We start from the raw sequence: 20,783 nt of genomic DNA, 5'->3' as shown, positions 1-20,783 counted from the left end.
TATATAAGCAGCACTCTTTAATAAAAAATGAATAAAAAAAGAATTGCACCACATACCCTGCACTGTAAAACAGTTCTGGTCTCTTGTGTTCATGCTGTGTAAAGGGTCAACCGTTCCACAGTCTGGGAGGTTAAATAGAAAGGAAATCTTTAGTGAAAAAGAGAAGCTAATACTGGTTATAAATGCTCCTTTCAAGGGTGTTGTGAATAAAATTGTTTTCAAATGCCTAGTGAGCCACTCCTACAAATAACTAAATAAAAGCCACTGACCCCCAAGTTTAGACCTTACTGTATTTTTTAGAACATTGAAAAGAGAAGATATCTCAAGTCATTTGGATAGAATCCCGTTTAATCACATTGATCTAAATCTCTTTCAAGATTCCATAATTCTATAGAAATAAATTCATACTAGCTCTTATAATCTTGGGGAGAGAAGGGTTCACTTTAATGAATAAAATGCCTATTATTATAAGAACTACTGAAGACCAGAGTCCAATATTTGGGACTTTTTAGTTTTTGTTATTTACCCATTAAGGTAGGACTTTTAGTTTTGGACAGATGTTGTTTTGGACATTAGATCTTAAGCACAAATGTCAATGTCATGAATGTGGGGGCCCAGAGGAGGGAGAAGTTGTCCACCAAGAAGAAATTGACTTTATCTGCAGCACTTCAAACCACAATAACAAAATAAAAAAACAAAAAATAAAGCACTGCTCTAGAAGAGGTAAACCAAAAGTGCATGCTCCAAACAATACAGAAGATTAAACACATCACTCATTCAGGATTTTGTTCTGGAGACTGTTTAGGCTCCATATTCTGGGTTACTGAGGAACATCTGAACCCTACATAAGCATGTGAGCTTTGGTGCTTCTGCATGGATATGGATCCATGTCCCATAACATGTAGATAGGAACCACCCAGAATGTAGAAGACTGTAAAAGTGTACATCAAAATGCTTAAAAATACATTTTGTCATAGATGTAAAAACATGTTTAATGCTGGATTATCTGGTTTCCTTTCTTTTTCATATGGCTTATTTAAATTTGATTTAGTTTAATTTTTATTTTACCAGGAGTATCAGTTGAGAACAGTTTTCTCATTTACAATGATGACCTGGTTTTAGGCCTACAGAAAACAGTTGATTAATTTCTATGAATATTTATATTTTAAATTTGGGTGACTTTAATGTTTAGTTAAATTCTGATCAATGTTGCTTTTCCTTGTGGGGAATGTTCGGGTCTGGTTCTGGTCGTGTTCTCTGCTCTAAAACTCGTGAATTAGTTTTGTGATTTTTTTATTTTATTTTATTGAAGGCGGGCTGCGAAAGGAAGTACACGTTGTTTATCTGCGTTTTTGCACGTGCGTCGTTCCTGTTCCGATCAGGCGTGATCCGCTCCGGGTTTTTCGGGTCTGATGACACAAGCCGCTTCACCGGAGCAGCCCTCCATTAGATCCCTCCGCGGGGTCACACACATACTTTTTACACAACACACAACAGCATACAGACCGATACTAAATCGGCACCACTGAGTGACCGAAATCCAGGCCTCGGCTGACTGAATATTGTGTCTGTCTTGTCGTGAGGTTCGGTTTGCTTCGGTGAAGGCGAAAGCTCTGGTTCTCTAGGACCTACTTCCCCTGCTGCCGCTGACAGGCGGTGCTTCGGTCGCTCCCAAACATGGCCTCCATGACGGAGCGGCCGCTCCAACTTTGATTTTCAGACGTTTTAACGCGCAGAAATTCTGTTTTTATCAGCAGCGACCCACGGGCATGCTTCCACGGAGCGCATGGCGCCGGCAAACCCACGAAACTGAGGTTTTCTGTGGGAGAAGCTCGCGGTTCTGACTGGTCGGAAAGCTGCAGACGAAGAAGAAAACCGCGTCAGAACAGTAAGGACCACTCTTCCCTCGAACCCACGGCCAAGCTCGGTGGCTATTGCCGCTCCCCCGAGGCCCTACGGAGGTCGGTGCGCTAACAGCTAACGCTAGCAGCTGTAGAGGCGCGAGGAAGCTAACGGCTAAAAGCTAGTTACCGTGTCCGCGTGCGTGACTGTAATTCATGGCGTGAAGCAGCGCGTGCGCGCTTACCGAAAGCTGCTTCCGGCCGCTTTGGCAGGTTCTGCTGTCACCGAACCGGTCCTGGGGCATCGATGGTCTGGAGTTCAACTAACGCAGACCAAGTACGCTACGCTAGCAGTTGTCACAGGTTCTGCGGGGTCCCGGAAGGTTCTAGCTAATTTTTTATCTGAAGGGGTTCTGCTAAGGACCTAGTTCTTCATTTGTTGGACAAGTAAGTGAGCTCCTGGTCCAGTTTCACCTGGGTCAGTTAAGTCTTGTCCGGAGTACAGGATCTGCTGGGAGCATCTGTCACTCATGGAGGTGTTTAATGTGCTAGTTGTACAGGAACAACATCTCTTTGGTCAGGTGGTGGAGATGTTAGGAAGTGGAGTTGATGTGGGGTAGTAGGGCAAACCCCATGAGGGTTAGATCTTAAAAGTTTGCTCAGCTGGTCAGTGCACCAGGAGTCGTCCAGGTGTTCTCTGTCGTGTAGATGTGATCACTTCAGGATTAGTTTCTGATGTTCCAACATAGTTTTTGGCTCGTGTGTGGATCCAGGATGAGCTCCATGAAGCAAAGGTCTTCCTCAGTTGATGATGTCATATATCATGGGTGAGAGTAGGTTTATTTGACAAAGGAGACCAAAATTCTTCTGGGTTAGAACTTCAAATTTAAGAAGTTAAATTAGAGTTAGAAATGTGTCTTCTGAACAGTCAAAACTTCCTGTGTTACATTTGTGGATCTTTTGTGTTGTGGATCATTCATACTGTGACAGTTTTCGCATTAGAGGCTGTGAAGATGACATCTCGAAGTACCGGCTTCCTCCAGGTGCATTAGGAAGATCAGTGTCTTCTGTGTAGTTAAAATAGCTATTTTTTTGTGGATTTATGGAGTTGTCTTTGTCCTTATTTGCATTTCACTGCCAAAACCCCCCCCAAAAAACCAAAAACCTCAAACAGATTTATTCTTTTCTGGTTTTTAGGAAAAAGGGCAAATATTATGTTGTAAACACATCAGAAAAAGGGAAGATATGCAAGAAAAATATAGCTGTGATGTAAGGATCACATCAGCAGCTTTATACTTGAAAACGTGTGCGAATCACTGATCTGTTCTGTTCTGTGGAGGAGCGGCTGTGCAGGTATTGAACGCTTCGAAATGGAAAGAGTGCTGAAGGATGAACACAGCTCATCTTCTCTGGTGCTGACGGCAGCCACCCCAAGAAGGAAAGATCAGAAGGACAACACTCATCTAAGACAATTAGAACTCCACAAGAAAGATCAAATATATCTATATACAAATGCTGAATGAGTGAATGTGGCAAGAACCTGACAGTTTATCTTTGCTCTGGATTAGGCTGGGGAGACACATGTCTGCTGTGATTCACAGGGACTCTGACCTCCTTGTGTCAAATGTTTACATTTAGTGAAGTTGGATTGGTACTGATCAAAATCCCAGTTCAGTTAGAAATCTTACACGAATCATTACTGCTAAATACTTCCTATGTACTGGAAGAAGACCAGGGACAATTTCAGAAAAAAAAAAAATCCTTCAAATCTGACCTTGAAGGTTCTTGAACATGCATTGAGCCTCCCAGGATTCTCGTGCAAACACGTAGAACTGTTGTAAAGGTGGAGAGACTTTGTTTTTATTTTAGGGCTTGCGTCAGTTGATGAGTCTGTGAGGGTGTCATCGCTGGACTAAACTACAGCAAAATCTGAGAAAGTTCAGAGAGCTTTAGCGGTGCAAGGAGACCTAAAGTTTTAGCTCCCAGCGAATCAGTCAGGTGGTTAGAGCTAGTCTTTTGTCATGCAGCAGCCTGTCATTGGATACATAAGGATTTTTGGAGCACTTTAACCCATTCTGGAAACTGTGTCAGGAAGTCCTGATAATAGGCTACATTCGCTCTTGCAAATTTGGTTTTATCCAGAGCTGGTTTTCGCTCATAGTCCCTTTGGCTTTGCTGGTTTACAACACCAGAACTTTCGTTTGGACCTCTTAAAGAACAAGTCCTAAGAACAAAGGTTTCTGTTCACTTGCAGATGAACTCTGGTGCGGTTCATTTCACTGTGAATGCTGACAGCCTTCCCACAGACCATTGCGAGGAAATGACACAAGCTTAATGGATTACTGGGAGAAAAAAACAGCCCACAGTATGAATATAAAGAAGCAGGGATCCTACAAAAATGCTGAAATGTCTGCTGGGTAAATGTGGTGAAGTGAGGAGCTTCATATGCTTATTAATGTACAGTGACCTGAGGACTTGTCCAACACCCCCCCTCCCCACACACACACACCCTTTTTTTATTTTTTGCTGTTCTGGGCAGTTGTTTTGGGCAGTATCAATCCCATATCAGCAGCTGCTGGAATTGAGTGATTTTTTTCAGGTGGTTTGGTTCTGCTTCAGTCTGCAGTTCTCTTTTCCTGGGAGTGCTATGTGGGATAAATAAACTTGATTGCATTCCTACTGAATGCAAGGAACTGTCGGAGAAAAAGAGTTTTGAAGGGACAATCTAGATTTCTGTATGTGCCTGTAACCTGCTCGTCTTGTGGATTCACATCTAGATTCTCTATCAGATGTGTCAGGATTGGCCATGAAGCTCTTGAGCCCACTTGCTGAACCCCGACACACCCCAGCAGAGGAAAAGTTTGTGCCCATATTCTCAGCAGGTTTTTGTGGGAACATTTAAAATCTTCCTATCATGGTTCCTCCATGGTCAGATGACCCCACCCTCTGATCTCGGTATTTTTGATACCTCAATTTTTGTTTGTGGTGTTGCTCTTTGGAGACAGACTGAAGAAATCCAGATGGTTGTTGGTTTTATATCTTAAATTTATTGATATGGGTTTCAATAGTTGCCATCCTGCACAAATGTTTCATTTGGTACCACGCAGTGTAGCTAATAGCAATAGCAGCTTTCCAGAAAACATTGTTTTGTCAAGAGGTCCAACTTCCCTGGTATTTAATCATGGATTTGCTTTTTCATCTCTCAGAATGCCATCAGAGGCTCACCCCCAAGAGCCTCGGGACAGAGGACCACCTTCCCTCATCACACGGGCCGGACGCAATGCTCAGCTAGCCAAAGCTGCACACAACAGTCCTGCCCAGGATAAGCGGCCCCGCGGACGACCACGGAAAGACGGAAGCAATGGTCGGCCTGCCCCTCCTCCGGCTCCCCCACCTCCCCCACCCCGCAGCTCAAGAAAAAAGTGAGTTTGAAGATGTTGAGATATGAGTCCCATTTCAGAGCATCCTTTATTCTTTCAAAGGTGCAACCTGATGTTTTAAGACCTTCACATCTGGCTGCAGGTTTGGGTTTCTTTCATGGGAGGGGGTTGGTTAAAGTGCTCAGGTGGGAGTGCTGTCCTTTGTTGTCATAGTAACACTGGCTGATAAATTTAGAAGACGCGATACTCCTTTGTGGAACAGGTGTGTGTAGTTTAACCTAAGGGAGTTGGTGAGGTATGCAGGTTTCTGCTGTCTGTGGCTGGATCTCACTCTTTATCAAGGCCGTGTCCTCCTGGTTACCACGGTGACCATATGTTTGGGGGAGTCAAAAGTAGCATTGGGGTCAAGAGCGTTGCTCAAGGGCTAAATGTGGGGCAAACACCACCCAGGATTTGACCTTCTGTGGTCTTTGATGATGATGTTTTGATTGTGACTAGCAGTATTCAGGTCAGCGACATGGGCCCTTCAGGGTAGTGACGCTGCTCCCCAATCTGCAGATATATGCTAGCCAACATAAAACGCACCAAACACAGGAACCTGGACTGTGACGTCCCCTCAGCCGAGGTTAGGCACAGACCCGGAGATCACATCAGTACTTATGGGACCGTCCTGCTGAGGGAATGAGAGCAGCCAGAAAGATGCAAGCTTTTTCCTGAGGTTTGGGTCCTGAAGGACTCCTTAGATTTGGGTTCTGCTCTGGGACCAGTTCTGGAAGTGTTATTCAAGATCCTTCAACAGAATCGCTATTGGGGAGGAGCTGGTGTATGCTGGGTATTCAGGAGAGGTAGAGGCTTGACACAAAGCGGGGGATATTACACACTCACACAGAGTTTCTGCTCTGTGGTGTGATGTCATGTTTCTCACTGCTGTCAGCTGATACACTTAGACCTTCTTTGTCAACCTCCACCTGGGATGCAGCCTCCACGTCCTGATAAGTCACATGTCCATGCAGAACCATAGCTGACGGGAAGCAGAGCTGCTGCTCCAAAACCCCATCCAGCTGTTAAAGCTCATTTACATTGATGCAATCATGTCATGCTGTTTTTTGTCTGTCTTCCTAATCTCACACATTGACTCTAGCATTCATGTTCTGTCAGTATTGTCATATAATTGCATAAAAAATAATCACCAGAATCATGTATACATTCTCCTTTTGTGTTAAAAGTTTGAAGGAAAACAAAAGAAAAAGGCGGGTTCTGCAAAACGGTTAAAACACGGCTTGGTTTGTGGTGGGATGGGTAAGAACATCAGCTGCAGCCACCCAGAGCTGCTTCTTTAGAAGAAAAAGGGGCCATTACAGTATCCTAAATCTAAAAAATAAACACAAAGAAACTAACACTACACAAAATGTTAATTGCAGAAAACCAATTGACAAACACACAAAAAGGGGTAAAAAATAGGTTAAGATTTTATGTTCGTGTTAAATGGACTGATCCAAGGATGTGATTGATATTTTTGCAGTTTTTCCCATCATTCTTTGCCTTCACACTTCTGCTAAAGCATTGCTGACTAGGTCTGTTTACTATTTGTGCAGGGGAAGGAGTCGAGGCCAGGCACAGGTTGAAAATGAAGAGAGCATGGACGCCGCAGAGAAGGAGGAGCCTCAGAAGACAGGTGTGTCTCTGTCCCTTTCACCTATGTGTCTGCGGAGACTGACCTGCTTGAAAGTACCTAACTGGCCATAAAATCTGATGCTGTAGGCTTTCACTTTGTGTAACTCGACACAAAAAGTTTTTGCTACGCAAATGAAAGGCCCACTGGGTCGGTTTAGTGGGTCAGAGTTAGGCCTGCACAATATACAGCAAATTTATCGTTATCGCAATATCAAGCTGTGCTTGGGCTGGGGGGGTGTAAGCTAGAGGGAGAGATTGTAAACTCTGTGCTACAGGGAGGGGAACGGGGGATGGGGTTGCTGTGGGCTAACAGTCCCACCCACAACTTGGAGGCAATTTTCTAATGAACTCTTGCTGCTCTGCAGAATCTGTCCTAGAAAATTTGCACATTCATAATTAAGACTACTGGCTTTTACATAAAGATTGAAAGATGATCAGAGTGGATCTTCAAAAAATGGGTGATTCTCCGGCTTTCTGTTAAAACTTCACCCATGTTTCATGCTAAGCCACACAGCAGAGCAGACTGCCGACTGCTGTGTGGCAGACTGGTGAGAATGAAAGCAACTGAACCTGGAAGTTGGTGTAGATGGAGTTTGAGCCGTCATGGACATGCAACAGCTGAGCTTACATGTGCTAAATGTCTTTGATCGGATCAAAAATCGGATTAGAATTGAACTGTGTAGATGGGCCCAGAAAAACTTTATGCGATTATAACAAACGCTTACATACGCCGCACTTTCGTTCGGAATAAATCCTGTGGACATGCGCAGAACTGTCTAAAATACCAGAAATGACTGTAGAAGAAGAAATATTGAGTTCCGTTGTAAAACAAAAAAACTGCTGCATTGAGCAAGATGATATTCTAAACGTGTTTTTACTATTGTTATGATTATTTGCTTGTTCACTCTTTTTTTTTTTTTTTTTTTTTTATCTTGGTGGAAGCCAGAACAAGGGTTAGGGTTCGGCTAATATGTGCCAACAACAACATTTAGCCGTGGATGTAGTTAAAAAGTCTGTGGGGGCAATGCCGCAATGTGCATCTGGACTGGACGTAAATATGTGGGAATTACATCATTGTTTACACGGTTTCTCAGGACTGCACGGCATTTCTCCACTCAAAAGTCCGCTCCATTAGCTCAAAAACCGTCCGAAGCCTCCTTCGGAGCACACAGTGTAACAAAGCACCCTCCCCTGCCTGCAAACATGAAGCTACAAGTCCGGCTGCTCTGCTCTGAGGCATGCTTCGCACGGGTGGAGCAGGCGACCGGTCCTGTTCGTGCTCCAAAGCCCTTCTCTGGAGCGCCACACCGTCAACAAGCCAGCGCAGTAGTGACCCACGATCGGAATAAACTGTTTAGATGCAATACGATCGGATCAACATCTATCTTGATCGGAAAGAAATTTTGATACGCATAAGTCTAATCGGGGCAGAGTATTCCGAACGGCGTATTTACATGCATTTTTATTCTGATCAGGTGTTAATTCCAATTACTTTTTTCCATGTAACTGCAGCTACTGTATGAAGGTTGACATCTGTTCCAAATGTGTTTGAAGTTAGTTTAACAGTTTATCCTTCCAAGTAGGTTGGTGGACATATTTGACAGGCGCAGAGCTTCAAATAGACCAGATGATTGACAGCTCCTGTCTGGAAGTGATCCCTCATAAAATGCTGTTTTTACAACTTTCTCTGCTTTTACTCTAAATTTGAAGCCAGGAGATAAAGACAGTAAGGTGCTGCTCGTTCTTGAATTGATGTCTTTTAACACTCCTGATAGACCCAGCAGAGTTCACATATACTTCCTGGCACTCTTAGCACACACCGAATCATCTTCTCTGAGGTTGGTGATTTAGAGTTTGCAAACCTTGAGGAGACCAGGTTGTTTTGAGTTCCCAGATATTTTCAGCTTCTGCAGAGACTTGGAGATGGGGAGTGTCAGAGGTCAACAGTCTGTGAGGCTTCAAAAGCTTCAAAAGTTTAGTCAGTCTCGCCTGTATGTGCATCTATGAAAAAAATCTTATTCCGAACTCTCTGCTCACAGAACTGAAGGAAGTCAGGGCAGCAGGACGAAGGCGGTCCACTTCAAGGAGAAAACCCGACACAAACCCTGACCTAGACCTGGACCCTGACCCTGACCCTGACCCTGACCCTGAACCTGAACCCAGCCAGGAACGGCTCAGTCCACCACCAGAACCTGAGCCTGGGACAGTCTCAAAGTCCAGTCCAGAGCCGCCTTCTACTGCTGAGAAGGATCTAACCAGTCCTCCTCCCACTGTTCTACTCCCACCTCCCAGTCCTGAGGAGCACCCTAATGTCTGCTCCGTGCTCCCACCTCCAGACCTTAATTTGTCCCCCAGACTGGATCCCAGTCCGGTTGAAGAAGAGCGGCCCAGCCTGATACGCAGCCCTGCTGAGCGGAGTCCTGCCCCCAGCCTCCGCTGCAGTCCTCCTGTGTCCCCCTGCCTGAGGCTGGACGATGAGGACGAGGACTCACTGTCCCCAATGTACCAGCGGTCTCTGTCAGAGGACTCTGGTGGCTCACCCACCCCCATTCTTGGACACGCCAAAAAGCGGTAAGTGCTCATGTATGTGTGTTAAAACAGATCAGAACCAGCTGGAGGTCTTTTCACTGGCGGGGCCGCTGTCCTGGTTCAGAACTGCAGTTCTCAACCAGAACTCAGGTTGACCCAAACACAAGTGAGTTTACCTGGAGGCTGAGCAGGTGATGTCACCATGGTTAATCACAAAACCCAGAGCAGCGGACGCTGTGGTCTGAGATGAGCAGCACCCACGACACAAACAAATAAACGAGTCAACACACTCAGGATCGTGTGTTGTGTGTCCATGTAGGCGGAAGCAGTGTGCCTTCTGTTACCGTGGTGACGAGCCTCTTCTAGGCCTGGGCCGCCTGGTAGTGTTTGGCCCGACCCCCGGTTACATTCCACTCCACATTCTCAACCGTCGCACCTCCTCTGACCGGGACAGCGACTGTCACGAACACTGCTTCCATGACAGCCAGGCTCCGCCCACGTGAGTCTGCTGTGTTTTAGTCATGTAGAAGATGCTGACAAGTTATGGTCAGGTGGTCTAACCTCTGTGTATGTGTGTGTGTGTTTGTGTGCCCGCGCAGGTGCAGCAGTCCGGAGCAGTGTGGTGAGTTTTGTTCTGGGTCCTGTTCTTCCTGATCAGAGTGACGCAAATGTGAGCGCTGTGGTGTGTATGTGTTTCAGACGAGTCTTCCTCAGAGTTCATGAAGCAGCTCGGACCTATTGGCCTTCCACACGACATTGACGTCCAATCACTATTCGACGCCACAGGTGAGCAGCTGCCTCCTGTTGATGCGTTCATGGGGTGTTGAAATGATCAAATGGGGATTAATCCAAGTTTCAACGTTTAAATTGGCTTAAAAGGGTTTCATTGTCTGTTTTTTTTTAATGATTAGGTTTCCTAGTTTGATAAGAATTGTGTCCAAGTTTCCATTTGCCTTTTAAAACGTTAAATGTAATTTTTTTCTTCTTCTTCCAAATCAAGGAATGTAGATTTCTCTCTAAAATTTTAAAAGCTGTGGTCAACAGCAGTGAGTCTCAAAGGCTATATTTCGTCAAGTATAGATTTATTTACCATATTTATGAACCATAAAATCCTCTATTTCTTTTTCTCAGAACTTGACAGTGAGCCTTACAGTCCAACGAACCTTATGGAAGAATTTTAGGATGGTTTACTGACTTGTATTCAATTTTCTTTGGTACATCTGTTAAAATATTTTACAATGACTTTGATAAATTATGAAGCCACACAGCTTGAGGGACAGTCGGAGCATTATGGGTAGTCGGGCTTGGTGGAGTGATACGTACTGTATATAATGAAGAAGGTATAATTTGTCTTATTTTAAGTGTTACAACTGAACAATACTGAGTTATTGTGAGTAAGGTTTGACATATCAGTTGTGTTGCTCTCTGCAAAGGCTGGTTATTTCTATTGACTGTATCAGGGAACTGGAATGAGCGAGTTTGATGTCACCCATAGAAAATGGTTCAGTTCCGGTTCCAACGAAATGAAGTCAATTCAGTTTTTTCCCAATAGGGCAGTCGCCATGCTGGAACCAGAAATCGTCAGTAGGCAGTGATTGGTCTGAGGCAACATCTCTATGGCAACCACTCTCTCCAATCGAGACTGAGCTTGTTGGAAGTCCACACTGAAAGCGGTTGAAGAATCTGTCAATCAAAAGCTTTAAATGTTCGACACAAGACCACCTACTTTTATTAAGGTGTCTGATTGGACAGTTTATAATGTACATAACTTGCAATAAAGAAAAAAAATAGGGTTATCAAGAACATATTTAAAATATTTATCAAAGCAAAAATGATTATTCTGACAAATATGAGTACTAGCTGATTTTGGCTTTTTGCTTTTGCTGATACCAGCAGGTACTTCCTATTTGGAATGTGGGGGTCCCTCAGTCCAGTTCTCTTATGCAGTCACTGGTTAATTCAGATATGAGACACACATGAAAAACAACACTGTTTGCTAGAAAAATTTCTCATCAACCCCTCCGACCAATTGCCTGACCAATTTTTGCTTCATGCTCCCCATAGTAGAGTGTGCCCTACATGTGAAACTTAACCACTCATTCTTTGTTTAGCAATATGGCGTCTTATCATCCAATGTACCTTATGGTCTGAGTAATACAGAATGTCAAAATTGGAACAGATGTCTGTTTGGTTGATTTGATATTTCTTGGTACTCAATTTGTTGACAGTTGACCAAAGAATTTGGTACCTCGGTACCCTTTGGTTATTTGTCATGATGAATTTGATCACCCCAGTCGTTTTGTTTGAGTTTACATTTTCAACACATGTATGCGTGTGGGCAGGTCAGTGCTGTGCTCACCTGCAGTGTGCCACCTGGTCAGAGGGGGTTCGCAGAGGGGAGGGCCAATCTCTGCTGTTCGTGGACAAAGCCATAGACTCAGGAAGCATTCAGGTGGGTGTTGAAGCTCTGATGGAGTGTCTGGGTTCTGGTCTTAAGAGGCAGATCACAACCAGCTGACTCAGTTTTAACTGTCTTTCAAAATAACTCTGTGTCATTGTCCACATCCACTCCCTTCACCTGTCCAGGTGTGCGCGTTCTGCCGGCATCTCGGTGCATCGCTGCGTTGCCAGGAAACGGGCTGTACGCGGAGCTACCACATGCCATGTGCAGCTGCTGCAGGAGCATGCCAAGACTGGAACCAGAGACGCATACTGTGCACGCAGCACGCACGCACGGGTACATCTCACACACAGATTGAGTCCTGGGACGGTGACCAGACGATCTTTGAGGCCGGTCGGTTTCTCCCTGTGTGTGTGATGTAATGCATCTGTCTTCCTGCAGGCTCTTCACAATGTAGGTTATGTGCGGGCAGCGGAGACTCCGGCGGCCTTTTGATGTGTTCTTGCTGTGGTAGCTGTTATCATGGCAGCTGCCTGGACCCCCCCGTAACTCCCTCACCTCTGAGTCGGGTTGGCTGGCAGTGTCCTCAGTGCCGTGTGTGTCGCAGCTGCAGGTAGCGCAAACACACCATAACCCATTTGGAGCTGGTCATCTGGGACTGTTTGGTTCTGACTGTAGGTCACACATTAATGTCACATTTTGAAACGGTAATGGGACAAGGAAAAACCTCCCCCTTCCATATGCAGCCAGATACACTGCAGTTGAGTTTTAAACTTTAAACACTAGAGATGTTTCAGAAGACACTGGAATAACACATGCTCTTTGACATACTGTAACTCTTGGACAGTTTACGCGATTAACATGAATCAGCTGATTCTAAACAAGAGATAAGCGGCTTTACATATTGGTTTTTCATCGATATGTTATTCAGAGGGGGATCACAGTGTTAGATTTCACTATAAATTTGCTTTTCTCTGCTTCAGAATCCACTGGAATTATGTTAATATGCATCAACGGTTGAAGAGTTATGCTAGTCAATAGTAGGGGTTGATTGATTATTGACTAGGTTGCACGGTGGTTAGCGCTCTTGCCTCACAGCATGAAGACCCCTGGTTCAAGTCCCGGCTGGGGGGACCTGAAACAGAACATCAATGGGGACCTTTATGAGTGGAGTTTGCATGTTCTTCCTGTGCATGAGTGGGTTTTCTCCGGGGACTCCGGCTTCCTCCCACCGTCCAAAAACATGCTTCATAATTCATAATTGGTCACAAATTGTCCACAGGTGGGAATGTGAGTGTGCAGAGGGGTGTGATATGTGTGACCCTGCGACAGACTGGCAACCTGCCGGGATAGGCTCTAGCAGCCCCGTGACCCCGAAAGGGACAAACGGAAGAAGATGAATGAATAGGTTGATTATTGGCGCTGATATTTGTTATTTTGGCGTATGTCGGCATTGGCCTTTTTTTAATCCGGTGGACTGATTTTGAACTGGTTGTTTGGGTGCAGCCACACCTCTTTGTCTCCAGCACTACAGCGCGATCTGATCAGTCCGATTGGCCATCTGAAAACTCTCCTGAAATTGTAATAAACATCTCAATCCCCTGCATATTATCTACTAGCAATCGGGCTGTGACTATTAAGGCCTTTTGTGGCAGAACACGTGAACAACTTTGCTTTTTGCACCACCATGTCGTTCTGCTTACTGACAGTCACATTTTTCTCAAACTTTATTTCACTTTGTTTATTTACCTGATAAAACTAGATATTCATTTATTTACATTTTATTTTGACCTTATAAGTAAGATGAGCCATAGTGCCAAAGAACTCCCTGCACTTTTTATTTTTGTTTCATCTTTTTACAAGGTTGAAGTTTTACTTTATTAAAAACCTTTGGGGAACTGTTTAACTTAAGAGATGCTGCTGAGTCTATTACTCCCGCACCTCTAGGAGCTATTAATTAGTATTTTTATTTACCGTAAATTCCGGACTACAAAGCGCACACGATTACAAGCCGCACCCACCCATATTCACGTGTTTGACTGCTTTTATACATACACAAGCCGCGTCAGAGTACAAGCCGCGCATGTGTTAGCCGGTATTGTCATCCTGACAGATCACGCCCAGCATCCCAGAGTGAGTGCAATTCATTAGCCCATTGTGGGTGGTGCCAATTTTGCCTCTGGGTCACGTATTTAAGTGTATCGACATCTGACAAACAGCATGGAGCTGTATTCTGTTCACAAGTCCCTCAGTTATGGTGTTTTTATTTCATTTTTTTTTTTACTTATTGACAATCTAGGTATCTAACATAAAATTACAAACAGTAACCATATAATCAACATTACATCCCTCAGTTATAATGAGGAAATTTACATCCGCGATTCCACATTTCCCATGAGTTTTAGGGGCTAAAGGCGGGGCCAACGCCCGGCTCGCCATTCTGTTGTACGTGTTTAAGAATTAGCAGCAGTGCATGGAGGGGTGAACGGGAAAAGCTCTCCTTCCGCTTGTGTCGCAGCAGCGTTATGGGAGTAACAGGGCTGTTTAAAAAACACGCTAGTAAAATAAAGCAGCGACGACTGAAAAGCGCGCGCCTCCTCGCGGCGCGAGGGTCAGAATTCAGAAGCCTCTGCACTCCGCGGACGCCTCTGCACTCCGCTCCCGCCCCGCGCGCTCCTTGTCTCCCCTTCCTATCTACTCCGACACCTCTGGCCAGGGCGGCTTCAAGGAGGAGCACTTCGTCCCCATTGCGCCGGTGGACCGAGCAAATCGTGTCTGTGCAGAGCAATCGGACTTAAAACTGTACGTTTTGTGTATGAGGGGCGGGTGCGTTGTTACGTGTGGGAGCCATCAGACTGCCATCGGCCCCGCAGCTCAATCAGCAGGAGAAGATGTCTTCAGCTCACACGGAGGCTGTGAGTTTTTCAAAGCAAAATTCCGCTTTTACGGTTTCCTTAGAAACCGTAAATGGAGTGTAAATTCACTCCATGCGCTGTTCTCTCCGTCACGCAGCAAACCGGCTTTTCCAAACCCGTTGGTGACGGTGGACTTTTTTACGCTGCTTTTAACGATTGCTTTTAACTTGAAAGCTTCATCATAATGTAGCGGCGATCACGTGCACGTTGGGTCTAATGGCCCCAAAGGATTCTGGGATGCGGCCGGGCATGCGTGTTTCGTTTTGTTGAACCATGACTGAAGTGTCTAAGACCTGAAGTTAAGTCCATGCTGTTTGGCTGCTAAGAGGTGTGTTGAATAAAAATGCCTCGTGCTTGGTGTTAGATAGAGAATTCAAACTATTCACTGAGTTCGAAAATACGTACATGGCGGCCGCCAATTAAATCCATAAATTAGCCGCGTCACTGAAAAAGCCGCAGGGCTGTAAGCGCAGGAAAAAAGTAGCGGCTTGTAGTCCGGAAATTACGGTACTTCTTTTTTTAAATAAAGTTAATTGTTGGTGTTTGATGTATTTAAAAATTTGTGGCCAATATGTTAATTTTTACTTCAAATGAATATAGGCTCCAAATATCAGTTATTGGCATCCTTGACCAATTTTACGTATTGGTATCGACAATGAAAAAAGAAAAAACATATTGGTCGATCTCTAGTCGAAAGTATTTAAACGACAGAGCTAAAGTGTTAAAAGTTTAAAAAATGTATACATTGTGGAGCTGAGGCATAGCTGAAGCATTCTTCCTGTTTAGATGGAAGGAGGTGGAGGTATCATCTTCTGTCAGACGGGCCAACATTTTTTCTTCCCACCGTGTGCAGCCAGTGTGGTCTGGAAGAAGTGACTGTGACGGATCTGGCTCAAGTTTTTAAGGGTCTGACAGATTTTGGGGTGCATGAGTGACCACAGCTATGTTTTTGTTTGTCAGTCTGCAAGGTGACAGTGGCGTGCTATTGTGTGCGCGCTGTGATAAAGCTTACCACGCTCACTGTCTCACGCCCCCGCTGGATGATGCGCCGCACGCTGCTTGGACCTGCAAGGTGAGATTTAAACACAGACACACAACTATGTACGTGGTGCCCCTGAGCTCACAAAGCCCCTCCTCCCTCCAGAACTGCAGAACCTGCCGCCGCTGTGGCGTCTCATCGTCAGGCCGGTGGGCCAATAACCCATTCCTGTGTGAATCATGTGACCTGGCCCTGCCCTGCCCTCTCTGTGACCGAACTCCTGATTCCCACACACCACAGGACTATCTCACCTGTTCCTGCTGCTACAGGTTAACCTTCCTTCTATCAGAGCTTTAAGTATAAGTTAATTGAATGTATAGACACACAGAAAGTCTTGCGTTTAAACATGCAGAGAGAATGTTTATGGTGAGCTTCCTTATAGAAATGTTAAGCCAAAACATTTTTTGTGTGTTTCAGGTGTGTCCATGTTGAGTGTTCGGTCCAGGCTGGGGAGGGCAGGGCGGGGTCAGAGGGTTACATCTGCTTTAGCTGCAAGCCCCAGGAGAGCGAGGAGCCAATATCACAAAGCCATAGCCCAGCCCCGCCCACTGACGTTTTACAGCCCCGACCTCCCAGTAATCCAGATGTTCATTCTGCTGACAGTCCTGTCCAGCTCCTCTGTTCAGAGGTGGCTCAGAGTCCTGCCAGTGGTGTCTGTGTGCCATCACCGCAGCATCTTACTCCCCCTCCGCCTGCAACGGAACCCAGTGCTGCAGTGTCTCTTTCAGATGCTCAACCCAGTCCTTCACAAACTCACACGGATTCCCCAAACAGTCAACTACTGCATGCTAAAGAGATCTATCAGAGTCCTGCAGAATCGCCTGCAGACATCCAGCAGGAAGTGCATCGAAGTCAGACACCATCTTCCCCAAACCTCCAAAAAGATCTTGCACTTTGTCTCGAAGAAATTGGTCAAAGTCCAGCACTGTCTTCTGAAGAGATCCATCAGCAGTCAGCCACTGATCTACAACAGAATTCTCTGTTGTCTTCTGAAGACATTCAGCCAAACCCTGTAAAATCTTTATTAGACTTCAGTCACATTTTACCACCATCTCCATCAGACCTCCAGATTCCTTCACCACCTCCTAAAGAGGTCTTTCATGGTCTAACCTCTGAGATCCATCAAAATCTTATATCATCATCTGATGAGATCGATCCGAGTTCTTCAACACCATCAGAAAATATCCAGAAAGTTTCTCTCGAATCTTTAGAAGAGATTCAGCAAAGTCCTGGAGCATCCTCCATGGACATCCAGCAGAGCAATGAAGATTCTTCTGCGGAAATCCATCAGAATCAGGCACCACCTTCTCTAAAAGTCCAGAAAGATCTTGCTCCTTTAAACCAAAAAGGGATTCAGCAAAGTCCCACAGGACCTTCAGAAAGTCTCCCCACAAGTCCTACAGCATCTTTAGAGGAGATTCAGCAAAACCCCAAATCACCTTTAGAAAAGGCCTGTCAGAGTCCTGGAGCACATTTACAGGAGATGGCGCAAAGTCCTACAGCACCTTCAGAAAAGATCACTGCAAGTCCAGCAGCATCTTTAGAAGAGATTCAGGAAAGCCCCAAATCATTTACAGAGAAGACCCATCAGAGTCCTGGAGCACATTTTGAGGAGATGGTCCAAAGTCCTACTGGACCTTTGGAAAAGATTGCTGCTAGTCCAGCAGCATCTTTAGAAGAGATTCAGGAAAGCCCTAAATCATTTACAGAAGAGATCCATCAGAGTCCGACGGCTCCTTTTGAGGAGATGGTGCTAAGTCCTACTGGACCTTCGGAAAAGGCCTCCTCAAACCCTGTAGTATCTGTAGAAGAGATTCAGGAAAGCCCCAAATCATTTCTAGAAAAGATCCATCAGAGTCCTGGAGCACATTTACAGGAGATGGTGCAAAGTCCTACAGCACCTTCAGAAAAGGCCTCATCAAGCCCTGCAGTGTCTGTAGAAGAGATTCAGGAAAGCCCCAAATCATTTACAGAGAAGATCCATCAGAGTCCTGTTGCTCATTTTGAGGAGATGGTCCAAAGTCCTACTGGACCTTCAGAAGAGATCACTGCAAGTACAGCAGCATCCTTGAAAGAGATTCAAGAAAGCCCCAAATCACCCACAGAAGAGAGTCCTGCAGCACCTTTAGATGAGATGGTGCTAAGTCCTGCATCACCTGCTGAAAAGGTTCTCACAACTCTTGAGCCTTGTTTGGCTGAGGTTCTTCCAATTCTTGGTCCACCTTGTGAAGACATCTGTCAGTCTGATGGAAAACTTTCTCCTGATCTCCAACAAGAACCTCCACTACCAGGTGACAACCCTCAAGATCCTCAAACATCTCCTGCATCAATGCCATTGCCTGCAGAGTTTCATGAAAGTCCTGCACAAACTCCCAAAATAGACAATCACAGTCCTGCTCCATGTCCAGAAGAAGATCTAGGTCCTTCAACAGTTTCTCCATCTTCTCTAATAGACAGCTCTCAGAGTCCTGGATCGTTGAACACAAAGCTTCAACAAAGTTCTGCATCAACTCTTGAAGATGGTGCTCAGAGTCCTTCACCAATTACTGAAGTGATAACTCATGATCCTGAAAGATTAGTTTCCAAGCTACAGGAAAACTACCCCCAGTCTCCTTCAGAACCACAGCAATGTTCTGCACTATCTTCTGAAAAAGCCTGTGGTGCTCCGGAGCCACAACCCGGGGTTAACCAGGACAGGGATGACTCTTCAGACCAAAAGTCTGCTCCTTCTTCTCAAGAATTTCTTCCAAATCCTGAGCAGTCTCCCACGGATCTCAATAAAAGTCCAAATATTGGATCTGAAGAAAATCAACCTAGTCCTGTTTCATCTCCCAAAGAGATTGCTCATGGTTCTGTAATTTCAGCAGCTGAAGCAGCAGAGGTCCGTGATGGTCCTTCAGAGAACGCTGATCCCATTGACTTTGATGAGACACCCTCCTCCTCTCACACCCATCAGGAAGAACCCCTACCCTATCATTCAGGCTCATCTCCTTCTCCTGCTGAAATTCAGCAAAGTCAAACTTGCCAGACTTCTTCTGTACATGCCCAGCAGAACCCTTCTGATCTCGGTCCCACCATGGCACTGAAGCCTCGAGAAGATCAGAGTCCTGTGCAGGAAACATCCATGTCCTTACTTGAACAGAGTCCAGCTCAGTCTGGGCTGGTTTGTACTAGAGAGGTTTCTGAGCCTGAGCACAGTCCTCCACCATCCAGTGCTGGTCAGGAGGATGAGACCCAACTCAGCAAATCATTTAGTCCTCTGAACGCCACCCCTTCACAGCAGGACTACAGTCCACAGCCAGGACAACTCAGTCCAGCACAAGGGGGCACCTCACCTCAATGCTCCAAGCAGGAAGCAGAACCCAACCTGGACCAGAAAAACCCTGTGGAAGCCCCACATATATCTGCACTGAACCAGGATCACCCTCCAGATTACTGCAGGCCAAGTTCTGCTCCTTGTAGCCCCTGTGCGTTCCCCCCGATGCCAAGACCCCTCAGTCTGTCACAGCCTGCGAGCCCTGCACAGCTCCAGGCTCCAGCTGCCTCAGACCTGGGCTTGAACCAACACCATACACTGGAAGTAAACCCTGGCTCCTTCAGCTCCACCTCTGCCTTGCCCATTGGTCCTTGTGTCGAGACTAGCCCCCTCATCCCTCCTGTCCAAACACCAGAAAGCCTTGAACACATCAGCACTTCACAGGAACACAGTAGCCTAAATTTCCTCCCTTCTGGGGAGGAAACCAAGGGGAGTCACTCCCCATTGAACTCTGTTGATCACAGTCCGTGTGGCGGTCCCTCCCCGTGTGCAGATGCTATTGAACCTGCAAGTGTCAGTCTCTCCCAGCTGACGCCTGCTGAAAGCTCTGTTACCTGCCAATCCCAGAGCCCCCCCGATGTTATTTCTGTAGCTTCTGAGATTTGTCTCCCAGTACAACCAACCAGCCCCATGGCACCCACTGAGACCTGCTCAGTAGAACCGGAACCGGCTTGGGATCCAGAGCATGAGAAGCTACAGCAGGCTGAATCTGATCCCAGAAGCCCAGAGAATCCGGCCCACTCAGAAACCCCCTCTTTTCCCCCCAGAGATGTTTGTTCTCTTGCAGAGATGGACTCACCACCAGCCTCCTCCAGTTCTCCACACTGTGCCCTGATTGTCCCCCAGGACCAGGATGACCAGTATAGTTCCTGCCCTGCAGCTGCCACTCAAAGTCCTCCGAGGTCTCCTGCTAATCGAGTTAGTCTCATTCCCTCAGACCTTGCTCAGAAAGACAGCAGTCCTGAACAGACAGCTCCCACCTCCATTAGCCTGCCTCAGGCTGCAGAATCTGAAAGCCCATCAAGCAGCCCCCACCATCTGGAACATGGGGCTACAACCAGTACCAGCCTTACTAAAGCACCTCTTAGCCCCTCCTCAGTTTTACCTTTGGACCATTTGGCCAGCTCAGCAAGACCCATTAATCCCAGTGCCGCTCAGCTGGACCCAGAATGTGTTCCACAAATTAGTCAGACACCTGTTGACACCCCTTCAGATCCAGATGCTCCCAAATCAGAATCTGTCGTTTCTCAACTAGGACCAGCTCTGTCAGACAACTCCTCTCAAGTCGCTGCACAACACGCTAGCCCAGTCCAGACTGGTCCTGCTCAGGATAACACTGTGATGCCTTGCACTACCTTCAGCAGTGAAGCTTCTGCTACTCCTCCAAGCCCCACCCACAATGAGGTGAGCCCTCCTCAGGTGGCTTCCCCATTGCCCCCACAAGCTCAATACAGCCCTTCACACCGAAGTCCAATTGCAAGTCCTGCTTGTGACCTAGTAGCTTCAGAAACGCAGGGTCCAGATCCCTGTCCTGAAAACTCTGAGGTTATTCCTGGTCTACATGCTGTTTTTCCTGAGGCTGAAACCTGCCCTGATCTGGTTCTTACTAATGCTGCACAGTTAAAGTCTGGTCCTGCAAGCCTCCAGTCAGCAGCTGCAAGTGAGTATCAGAGACTAGACCAAGCCTG

General features: G+C 46.0%; 1 protein-coding gene across 11 annotated transcripts in view; it reads left to right on the top strand.

The window, feature by feature from the left end:
- Window positions 1-1,472: 1,472 nt before the first annotated feature.
- LOC101171448 (histone-lysine N-methyltransferase 2C) overlaps window positions 1,473-20,783 on the top strand; it is a 54,090-nt gene continuing 34,779 nt past the window's right edge. For all 11 annotated transcript variants that reach the window (XM_023950189.2, XM_023950184.2, XM_023950188.2 and 8 more), the window contains exons 1-13: window positions 1,473-1,888; window positions 5,048-5,263; window positions 6,817-6,896; window positions 8,935-9,466; window positions 9,744-9,923; window positions 10,024-10,046; window positions 10,124-10,210; window positions 11,767-11,876; window positions 12,011-12,161; window positions 12,267-12,438; window positions 15,701-15,812; window positions 15,885-16,048; window positions 16,197-20,755. In XM_023950189.2, the coding sequence (XP_023805957.1) occupies window positions 5,049-5,263; window positions 6,817-6,896; window positions 8,935-9,466; window positions 9,744-9,923; window positions 10,024-10,046; window positions 10,124-10,210; window positions 11,767-11,876; window positions 12,011-12,161; window positions 12,267-12,438; window positions 15,701-15,812; window positions 15,885-16,048; window positions 16,197-20,755 (6,385 nt within the window). In that variant the 5' untranslated portion in view covers window positions 1,473-1,888; window position 5,048. The remainder of the gene's footprint in view (window positions 1,889-5,047; window positions 5,264-6,816; window positions 6,897-8,934; window positions 9,467-9,743; window positions 9,924-10,023; window positions 10,047-10,123; window positions 10,211-11,766; window positions 11,877-12,010; window positions 12,162-12,266; window positions 12,439-15,700; window positions 15,813-15,884; window positions 16,049-16,196; window positions 20,756-20,783) is intronic.

Source organism: Oryzias latipes, chromosome 20 (genome assembly GCF_053564925.1).
Source record: "Oryzias latipes strain Hd-rR chromosome 20, Olatipes_Hd-rR_3.1".
Taxonomy (NCBI): domain Eukaryota; kingdom Metazoa; phylum Chordata; class Actinopteri; order Beloniformes; family Adrianichthyidae; genus Oryzias; species Oryzias latipes.
Note: the sequence above shows the minus strand (reverse complement) of the source record. Positions and strands in the feature narration are given on the sequence as shown.